The sequence below is a fragment of the Lycium ferocissimum genome, chromosome 3, assembly GCF_029784015.1.
Source record: "Lycium ferocissimum isolate CSIRO_LF1 chromosome 3, AGI_CSIRO_Lferr_CH_V1, whole genome shotgun sequence".
NCBI lineage: Eukaryota > Viridiplantae > Streptophyta > Magnoliopsida > Solanales > Solanaceae > Lycium > Lycium ferocissimum.
Window position 1 is genome coordinate 70,751,663 of NC_081344.1, and position 11,888 is coordinate 70,763,550.

Below are 11,888 nucleotides of genomic sequence, written 5' to 3' on the forward strand. Positions count from 1 at the left end.
GACTTTCTTATTATAGAAAATAGTTTAGAGACTGTGGTGTAAAAACTTAAAAAACAAAAGATCATCCCTAAAACCACACGGGTAAGATAGATAACAACAGTAATCCAAATACTGGAAAGCAAACAGGTTTATTTTTGGAACTATTAAAATTGTTAAATTCTTAAAATTGACTGAGATTCTCGGATTAGTGATATCACATCCTTAAATAGAGAAAATGCATCGGAGAGAAAAAGAAAATCGGTGGATCAACTAATCAACTTAGCAATACGGATCTGCGAATTCATGACATTATAAAAATTGGGTCATTTTTGATGTATCAATGCAAATTCAATGTATCACTTATTCCCCAATCAAATCCTCCCTTTAACTTTAAAATCTTCCTTTTCTCGTATCTTTTTCTTTAGCCCCAGCTGTTAAGTGGATGTCTTCTTTTAGTGTCGAAACTCTTTTTCATCGTGTTAAATATTCCATTGATCAACGTTTTATTCCAAATCCTTTACTTTTTTGTTATGCTTTATAAGATAAGAAAATTTCAAAAGATTAAATTTGGACATTTAGCTACCTTAATTTTCTGTTTACGAGCATCTTCATTAGTCCAAGTTGAAATAATGAACAGATAATAAGGAGGCGGATTTAGCACGCACTGCTCTTCGGCGGACTAACAGAGCTAGTAGTAGCTTAAGTGCTGCATGCAGTTTTCATACTGTTTAACTTCTACCCACGGAATCATGGGACTATACTCAAACATCTCTATAGTTTGGGTCGATTTTACTCTTGGAAGTACTCCCCACAGCTTGGGCTCACCCTCGAACTTCTTTACGGGCCACGAGATTATTTGTGTCACTTCTACTAATTATAAAGTGTACAAATTAATTACCCTCAGTATTAATAATATATAGAGACGTTTTCATAGAACCTGATCCTTCTGTTATTATACCAATACCAACCTTGTGGAAGGAAATCCACGTATGAATATTATTACAATGACAAAAGACACTTCACTTAGCCAAGTAGTACTTTACTTTTTATTAATTATAAGTGAAAAGTACAGAAGAAAGAAAAAAGAATCATATTCAGGCTATGAATGAAACAATTCTAAGTAGTAGCTTTGACTAAAAAGGATCGGAAGACCATTTCTCTACCACAATAATGTGTATACGTCTCATTTTACATGACACTATATCTTTATTATTTGGCTATAGAAAGAATGACATACAGTTTCAGTTTAAGTTTTCTATTTTATTCTTGATGCCATGTTTTCTAATTAATCATAAAATTCTCACGATAAACATTAAGATCACAAATATTAAAAATATTTGTTTAAACTCTGGATCCAATTAAAGCGTCATATGAATTGATCGAAAGTAGAAAGTAGTTCCATCTTTAGTAGTATTTGATTAGCCGCCAGGCCCACCATCATAGCAGTCTGTTTGAAGAATAATAAGAGTATCTATTTTTGTTGGACTTTAGTAAGCATGGTGGTGTTGCCTCTTTAATCTGACGTAATCTTGGTTGACTCTATCCGTGCTGGCCGGCTCAGTAGCAAGTCTTGTGACTGAAGGATCATCTTTTTTGGTGATCGAATTAAGAATCTTTGAATTCGAACATGCATTAATTTTTAAATTGGTCTGTTGAGGATAAGGAAGCAGTGTCCATCATAGTACCCGATAGATTTGCATACCATTATGGAAAATGATCCTAAATAGCAATCTATAGGGTTATTTAAAATTAGATTTTGTCTTGCGCATTTACGAATGAGAATGAATCACAATATATATTATGCTTAATTTCTCAAATCCAAAAGTCCTGTGCTGAACTGACCACTTCATGTTTGTAGCTTTTTCTGTAGCATTATGGTGTATGCAAATAAAGTCCCACATTAATAGCTGAAAAGAAAAAAGAAACTACATGTATATAAGATGTAGAGATACTCTTAACATGTTACAAATTAGGTCTAGAACGGACAATTTCACACAGATGTTGTACTACATCACTGTACCCTAGCAACTGGTCTTATCTAGCAATTTTTTTTTCATATAATAAAACTAAGCTATTACAAACGTATTAATAGACACATAATCATAATCAATGGTACTGATAACCAGGGGCAGATCCACCCTTTAGGGTGGGGTGGCATGGCACCCCCTAGATTGATAAATTTTTAATATACCTACGTTGCAATTTACTTAAACTAGGTTAAATATTTGATCATGCCACCCCCAGTCGTAAATTAGACAAAGGTGACATGGCTGGTCTACACAAGTTTGAATCTATCTTGAACATTTCCAACTCCCGTTCTTCTTGTGCTTTTTAGTTCTTTTGTAATTCTCTTTTCAGCTCTCCCAATTTTCTATTTATCTTTTTATTATTTATATTGTCTTTCCGTTGTTCTATTATTTTATCTGTGATCTCTGGCGAGAACACACAAATATAAACTTCAAAATTTCTTAAATTAAGCATTTTTCTTAATCTCAAATCTGTGAGTATTCAAATCGAAAAACTTGGGTCTAAATGGGAAATTTGGATTGAGATCAAAATTCAATTTATTTTTATTTTTTATAATTTCTTTTGTTTATTACTCCCTCCGTCCATGTTTAGTTGTCTATATTTGACTTGTGACACTCTTAATAAGCAACAGATAAAATGAAAAAATGAATTGGAGTACTTAATAATAAGGGTAAAATAGGTATAAAATGGTAGATTATGTCTTGGTTTTTCAAACTATACAACTTACAAGTAAAAGTGGACATTTATGTTTAGTATAGTGGACAAATAAAAATGGACAGAGGGAGTGTATTATAACAAATTGTGTTATTCTATAATTGTTAAATTCAATTTAAATCACTTTACTACTTAAATTGTGATGGAAATTTCACAAGCATTGCTTAGAAAAAACATGAAATTTATGATTTATTTTGAGAACTTGTAGTTTATCTAATTCTACATTTACTTATGGGGTGTAATTACCTATTGAAGGGTTTTTCAATTATTTTTCTTATTTTGATCGGTGTAATTCCCTTATTGAAGATGTTATTTTACTTGTGCAAGTTCATTTTTTAATATACATAAAAGATGCAAGTCCCTTGGTGAAAGTGTTGATTTTACCGTATTGTTAATGTGTGTAATTCCTTGTTTAAGATGTTATTATGTTCGTTTCTTAATTTTTGAGATGTAATTTTCATATTTGCAAATAATTTTTTTTTTATTAAGTTGACCCAAATAAACTAAAAAGAGGTAAACCCGACCTACAACGTTCCTAACAAGATGTACATTGAAGAAAATTATGATACCCGGCACCTTAAATCACGATCCGCCACTGCTGATAACACTAAAGGTTCTCCAAGACAAGCAAATTTATTACACAGAGGTATTGCTATTAGCTTCCTAGATACTACGCTTTCATATAGTTCATACTTCACCTATTGGACATTTAAAATTATGAGTACTATATTTGGTATTCATATTCTTAATAACAGGGAATCTGAGGAGCTTCCCGTCAATATGGACTGATGGAAAAGACCTCCAATTCTCTGCTTAAAAAAAAAAGGGTTGATAGGGTATTTATGTAATTTTTAAGAATTAGAGCAGTATGGGGTGAAATGGTGGGAAGCAGCTCCAATACTGGATCCGTCCAGTTTGTCCAGTACCTGGCAAATTGATTACACCTGTCCGGTTAGAGATCTAAGGGTCACTATTAGTTTAATTAATTAAACCCCTAAACCATGGTTAAATCCAGTTGGCATTCTAGGTGATTACCACCCTCCGAAAGTATAGTTGGAGCATTTTCTTTTGATTGGAAAAGATTTTCATTCTGTGAATATAATCGTCTGGGTCCAATCCAAAAAAATTATACTCAATTACTTTTCTGATGTTCATTGTTGGCAGTAATAAAATGAAGTTTACACTCATTTCATTGTTATGAAAAACTTGTTCATCAGCTATTTCAATGTCTCAATTTATGTGACACAATCTTTCAACACTCAAAATTTTCAATTTTGACCATGAATTTAGATATAATTTTTTTTAATTCCTTTTGAAATAAAATTACATTCTACTTGACAATTATTTAAAAAAATACTATAAGTCATAATAATTAACAATTTAAAACTATTTAGTCAAAAAAATAAAATTTGTTTAATGCTCACAATCCAAAAAAGTGCCACGTAAATTGAAATGGAGAAAGTAATTTTTCATAACCATGAAGTGAGTGTAAACTTCGTTTTATTACTGCCAACAAAGAACATCAGAGAAGTAATTGAGCATAAATTTTTTGGATGGGCCCAGACCATTATATTCATGGAATGAAAATCTTTTCCAATCAAAAGAAAATGCTCCAACTATACTTTCGGAGGGCAGTAATCCAACTGGATTTAACCATGGTTTAGGGGTTTAATTAATTAAACTAATAGTGATCTAACCGGACAGGTGTAATACAATTAGCCAGGTACTGGACAACCTGGACGGATCCAGTACTAGAGAGGAGCTTCTTCCGTAGTACGCAATCTGAGCCCACTTGAGTTGCACCACAGAATTGCATGTGTGGGGTCCATATTTTACACTACGTATAGGCGATTTAAGTGACTTAAGTTATGTATACAAGTTAAATTCAATAACTTCAATTTTAAAAATTTTATTTCCTAAGGCACATATTATTCATGTGACCGTTTTTTAATTCTTCCAAGTCATCTCTTTATGCTCACGTCTACTACTAGTAGTAGCACTAACGAACGTACACATTCAACATAGCATGACACTCCAGTCTTTTTATGCAACCTTATCTCCAAACTTTTGAATTTGCAACCCTCCTCCACCCCCCCCCCCCGCCCCGCAAGGCAACAAATCAATTAAAAGAAAAAGAAGAGATTTTATTTTTATTTTTATAAAAAGGACTAGCTTTCCCTGGCCAACTCTTGAGTTATATATAGTCCCCTTGTGTACAGCTAAATATTGGAACATCCATAACAGTTTTAAACAATGGAAATATCAGTGGAGATGAGGAAAGGACCATGGAGTTCGGATGAAGACTCTAAACTCATCCACTACATCTCCCTACTTGGACGGGGACGCTGGAATTCTCTCGCTCACTTTGCCGGTATATCTCTACTTAATACTTTCAACTTTCTTTCTTTATCTCATCCACAAGCTTATGTTGATACAAATAATACATTTAATTACTTAACTGCACTATATAATCTCAACACGCCTCCTTATGGTTAGCCTATACGCCTTTTCTTTTTTAATGAGTCATACATGTGGTCCTTTTTTAATATCGCTTTATGGATGGCGATGAAAATGAACCCAAAACTACCTCTGCAAGCTCAACCATATACAGTGTGTGTGATCAGAGGCGAATCTAGAATTTCTGGAACATGGATCCACCACAAAAAAAATAAAAAATAAAATAAAAAGAATGAAAAATTGTATTAAGTGAAGTTTAATCCCTAGACCTCTAGGTATATAACTCAACCTTTAACCAAGTGGATCATTTAAATTTTTTGTGGCATTTTAAATAGATAGTATTATACTAATTTTAGAAAATATATATATAAAATTAAAAAAATTAAAGTAGTTAAAAAGAGCATATGTTGTAATTACTTAACTATAGTAGTATTATATTTCAACACGTACAACTATTCATGCGCCGTTAATAATCACTAGGCCAAGTGAATGAAAATCAAATATTAGGTGTAATGAATTTTCCTAAATAGTTACTAGCTAGTATAAACCGTAAAGAATGGATCATGGATCTAACTCGACACTAAAAGCTAACCATGAGGAGAGGATTGTCCAAGTCCATATAAGTAGATCAAGTCCCCCATCTCTTGCCGAGAACTCAACACCACCCGTGCGCATTTCCTATATATTGCATGCAAATGCTTATACTTACGTATAAAAGAGATACTATATGAGTACGAATCGTCATTTATTTTCCTTTAGTAGTATACAATACGTATTAACTATTTATACAGGGTTGAAGCGTACAGGTAAGAGCTGCAGGTTGAGATGGTTGAATTATTTGCGACCTAATTTACGACGAGGAAAACTTACTCCTCAAGAGCAGCTTCTTATTTTACTGCTTCATTTTCGCTTTGGAAATCGGTGAGCATTTATCCATGCATCCTTCCTCCTTCTTCTCTTTGCCTTTTGTTATTATTCTCTCGAATTATTGGTGAGTATATCAGCTTAACATTTACTTATTTTATAAATAGATGGGCAAAGATTGCAGAGAACTTGCCAGGAAGAAGTGATAACGATGTTAAGAATTACTGGAGAACTAAAGTACAAAAGCATGCAAAAAAGCTGCATTGCGACGTCAATAGCCAGCAATTTCGAGACTTCCTTCTATATCAATGGCTGCCCTATCTGGCTGAACAAATACGTGCCCCATCATCGTCGTCTTCTTCTTCTTCTTCTTCTTCTTCTTCTTCTACTTCTCACATGAATAACGCTGAAATCATGATGCATAATACTCCTAATTTTGTTCAAACTGGGATTAATGGATCCACTGACATGACATGTCCAAACATTCATGTCTCATCGACGGATTCCTTCGAAGCAGAAGTTACAGTACCGCTGATAGATGATGGTAATATTTGGAACAGCTTGTCTAGCTTTGAAGATGGTTTTTCTGATTTTTCAAGCCAAGAAATGGCGGTTTATGAGGATCAGTACTGTAACAATTGGACAAGCGCAACATTAGAAATATTTCCAGATGAAACGCCATGTTTGGATGCTATGGACCTTTGGCTCTTTCCTTAATTAGAGGTGTAAAGCGTAATGTAAAACTTAAAATACTACTATTACTACTTACTTTAGTGACAGCTGGCCGCTAACGCAATGTTTGCTCTTTCACCTACGTGTGTATCTCTCTCTATCATATATGCACCAGGACGTCAACTTTTTTCCATGCATGTTGTACTCCGTATATAATTAATAGAGCCCGAAACTTAAATGATTCAAAAACTAAGCAAGTGAATCAACGTACCCAGTAAATAAAAAAGTTGCAATACTACTCTTTGCGCAGGAAATTCCTGCGCAAAAGGACTTAACAGTTAAAAGGTGTTGTTAAGTCCTTTTGCTCAGGAAATTCCTGCGCAATGGGGGTTAATATAAACCCTAACACTTCACCATTTTTAAGTCACTCTTCACCTCCTTCATTTTCACTCTTTTATTATACTTTAGCCCCCCCGAAAATCATGTCTCAAAGATCCAAAATGTCAAACTTTGCTATAAAATCCAATGTTTGTGAATGCGGTTATTATTGTAAGCCAAGAACATCAAAGACCCAAGATAATCCGGGTCGTCATTTTTGGTGTTGTAAAGTGCCCGAAGTAAGTGTTTTTACAAGTTTTTAGGGTTAGAATTTTTTTTTTCACATTATCTACATATTTTACTTTCAAAAATTGATTTTTCTTGTAATGTTTATATGATATGAATAGTTGCAAACATTTTCGATGGGAAGATAGCATTCCCGTGGATAAAACGGTGGCAGCAAAGTTTAAAAAGTCTTATGTTGATAGAGATACTGCGACCTTACATATCACTAGAGATATCGTGAAGTTTGACTTGTAGTTTAAGCTTATGGAAACTCAAGAAAAAATTGATCTTTTGGAGGTCTTGCTAAAAGAATAAAAAAAAAATAAAAAAATTCAAGGCTAACCTTAGATATACTCAACACGAGAAAAATGCTTTGAAAGAAAAACTGAAATTTTGGAAGATTATTTGTGTTATCTTGTTGTCGTTGTTTATTATTTCTATGTATTTTGTTTATTAAGTTTGTTATTTCTATGTATTTTTTTTTGTTATTTTTATGTATTGAGTTTTACTAGTTGTACATTTTCATGTATTATGTAAGAGGCACCTTTTATGTACTAATTTATTTGTGTTTTCTTTAAAATTGTGAATTATTGGACTTTTTATGTAATATTAACTCTAAGAAGCTTATATAAATTAATAATAGACTATAATAATCAAAGCAAATTAAAAACATATAATAATCAAAGCAAATTAAAAACATACTAATTTTCTTCAAATTGATGACTTCATCATAAATTAAAAATACAAACTAAATCATCAGTCTGGAACTTAAATGACCCAAAAACTAAGCAAGTGAACCAAAATAACCCCTAACTATCATCAGAATAGAAGTCTTCAATATCATCCTCAGAACAATATTTTGGGTTTCTTAAGACATACTCCCTCCATTTCAATTTATGTCAACCCATTTGACTAGGCACGACATTTAAGAAAGAGTAAAGACTTTTGAAATTTGTGGTTCAAAATAAGTCTTCAATATTTGTGTGGCTGTAAATCATTTCATAAAGTGAATTTGTTTTCAAATTAGGAAAGAAGTCATTCATTTTGGCACGGACTAAAAAGGAAATATATTCACATAAATTGAAACAAAGGGAGTATCTTCTTTCTGTGCATGTTAGTTCTCTACCCGTTGATGATGATTGTTCTTCAGCCAACTTTAGCATGTAAAATCTACAATGTCTTGCTAGCATTCTGTTATTTTCTTTTCTAATCCTTTGTACGGCAACCTCACAATAATGTGGTTCAGTTCGAGGCATGGTCGTTGAGAACCTTGTTGGGATTTGAGCGTTGAGATTTTTCAAGTCACGAAAAAGACATCCTGATTCGGCATGCTGATATGCCCATTCTCAGCATAACCATCAATAATATTCTCGTGGATCTGAATGTTTCACATTGCAAAAATCATTATTACGATCTATAAGAATGTGGGATTTCAAATCGTCTATCTTGAATTCATTGTTATCAAGATAACTCGATTCACCGGAATAACTGCTATGATTTGAGCTTTCATCGCACTGCTATTCGAATCATTTGGAAGGAATACCGACCAATCTACATTTCTACCACTTGACATTGAATATGTTGTAGTTTAATAACATATGAAAGACTACTTATATAGTTGCAAACCCTCAAGTACCCTTGGGGTTGCCATTATTGTTGACACCCAATTTTGTCCCTCCTTTATTCCAATTTATTTCCTTGGGCTTTTAAATTAATTAAATCTAAATATTTTATTTTCGCTACTATTTTTACTGCTATTAATATCATTACTTTTATCTTCATTATTCTCTATCAACATTACTTTCGTTACTTTATCACAAATTTTAAATGATTCGTCATCGCTTCACTTTTAAGATTTGTACTCGTTAAATTAATTTTACTCCATACTAGTTATTAATCGTCTTCACCTAGTATGTATTGTACTAGTTATTAAATTAAAAGCCCAAAAAAATAATAAATAAAGGAAGAGAGACCAATATTTTTCAGCCAAATTAATGGCCCAAAATACAAACACAATTCCACCAGTCCATATTTGATTATTTTCGGACCAGTCCCTACAACTAGCCCATTATCTGAAATATCATGACCAGCCCACAACAATTTGTAGCCCACACCCGATCAGCCCATACCCGGCTTCAGCCCAATAACGTTATATCCGTTCAGCCCCTTTTCATTTCCTAGAACAAAATAAACCACAGAAAACCTAATACGCAGCCCAGCCCCTTTTCTCGTCTTCTCCCTCACTGCTTTCCTCTTCCAAACAAGAGATGAATCACCTTTCAACAATGGCAGGACTTTGCCGTGCCATTTTCGTGCAACACGTCCCATTCCCTTGTCATCTTCTTCACCCTCCGCACAGCTTTCTCTATCGCCTTTTCCTCTTTCAAGCAAAATCAGCTTTTACAGCCATGGCAGAGGCTTGACCATCCCATTTCCGTGCAAGTCTCGAATACAGTCAACACAAGACGACGAAGATTTCTTTTCCTTTATCTGAAAAGCTGTGGATGCAAAGCAGAGGGTTTCAGATTCAACGGATCATTTTTTTTGGGATTCGTTTTCGAAATTCAACTCAAAATCCCGCCTAAAAAACGAGGGAAAAACCCTAGTTTTGGTCTACTATAAAAAGGACCTTAAGCCATAGCCGAGAGGGAGTTTTTTTTTTCGGCTGGGTCATCAAGCTTTAGTTTTTGGGTCTTAATTTTCTTTTAAATCAGAAAAATGCTTCTGTGAAATATAAGATTTTGAATCCGAAAATTATCATCAATATAGATTCATTCTAAAAGACAGCCACATATTACTCCACTTTCATTTTTGGTTTGAAACTCTAGTTACTTTAATCGGGTTCGGGTTCGGGTTCATTCGGGTTCAAGCGTAGATTCGAGGCTTTGACGTCCCACTTCACTGCACCTAAGAAAGGTAAACTTATTTCCTTTGTTTTATTTTTGTAGTTTTTTTTTCATTTTTTCTGTATGCATATGTGTTCATGCTTATGTATCTGCTATCTTGTGTAGTTAAGTCTCCTGTTTAGTTACTTGTGTGTTAGTCCTTAATTGGTTAGATATGTTTACTTAATCTTGCTTAGTATCCATGTTAGACAGTCTATAAGTTCATACTTAGGTATTATGATTCGAGTGTTGATATTGTTTAGTTTTAGTCTATTTTGAGTCAATATGAGCTTAGATTAGATTTATCTTAACCCTCTGAAGCATGATAATACTTGTAGCTGTAGTTTAGATTAGCTATAATTAGATAATACGATCAGTTAGTCAATTCTAGTGACTTCTTAAGCATGATAAGTAGCTTAGCGCTGCTCAGTTTAATTTTAAGGAAATCTTGGTCTAATTTTAAGCTTAGGTTTGGTTTTGATAATTGATGAATGAGTATAGCATGTCTCTTTGATTAGCCTGTTAAGTCCAACCTCCCTTCTAGGCATAATGTGTTTTATCCAGCTTCTTCGTGCCCACCTGTTAAGAAAAAACAATGTGACTACTTGATAGAAAGGCTAGCTGTTAGTAACACGATAACTCAGATTGGTTTAAGAATGATAATATGGCATGTTTGGTCTTCATATAGGACAAATACTGAGGCTACTGTAGTTGATTAAATATGTCTATCTGATATTGTTGAGTGTAGTTTAATATATGCTTGTTCTGGTTTGATTTTTCTCCATCTGATGGCATACTTTATTGTGATAATTCAATATGTTAGTAAACTTTAGAATGGCATCCCACCTAGTCATTAGCCTGCTTATAGTTCTTTTAAATGTTGACACTGTCCAAGGCCATGTATTTATTGAAGCATCATTTACAACCTATTTGTTATCAGTCAAGTGCTATTAAGACCCTTGTGCCTCTGTTGATGCCTAAGCCTTTGCCTGATTTTCCTGATTAAGTCTACAATAGTCCCTGTATAAGCTTAGTTGTCATTGCATGCATATTTGTGAAAATACTTACCTATTGTGCCTTGTCTGAACCACATTTTATTTTCTTGACTTCTTTCACTATGTCTTTATGGTTTAACCTTTATGAGAACTTGACTTGTTATGATTTAAAACTTAAGAGGGGAATTTGATCTTAATCTGGCAATTGGCCATTTTTCCCAGACTGTTGTGTATGTGCATTTACAAAGGGCATACAAGTTCATATTTAGAAGTTTTTTTTAGTTTGTTCTTTGGGGTATTAAATCAATCTGTTGTTGCATGATGTACCTAGGATATATGTCACACATATTGGCTTATTTTTGTTGATATTCATGATGCGATACATTAGATATACTAGGTATACAATATTTGTATACACTTTGGTGTATATCAGGAGAGTATACTTTGTATATTACAAAGGGGATATCTAAGTGGCATCCTAGAAGTAATCATTGAGCCTGTTTTTGCCTTCCCTATTTCTGTGATGATATGGAATGTGGACTTGCCTATCTTCTCTTTCTTGCTTTGACACAAAATTTGGGTTAGCTCTGTTTCTGTCTGTTTATGTAATCTGAATTGGGCTGCACTTTGTTTGTTGTATTACCTGGTATCTGTTGTGTTTGTGAGTTCGATTTAGACAGCTCTGAAGCTC

The 11,888-nt window shown here is 33.5% G+C and overlaps 1 protein-coding gene across 1 annotated transcript; it reads left to right on the forward strand.

The window, feature by feature from the left end:
• The first annotated feature begins 4,962 nt into the window (after positions 1-4,962).
• LOC132051245 (MYB-like transcription factor EOBII) lies at positions 4,963-6,962 on the forward strand. Its single transcript, XM_059442488.1, has 3 exons — positions 4,963-5,092; positions 5,970-6,099; positions 6,210-6,962. The coding sequence occupies exons 1-3, from the start codon at positions 4,975-4,977 to the stop codon at positions 6,757-6,759; spliced, it is 798 nt and encodes a 265-aa protein (XP_059298471.1). The 5' UTR covers positions 4,963-4,974; the 3' UTR covers positions 6,760-6,962.
• Positions 6,963-11,888: the final 4,926 nt, after the last annotated feature.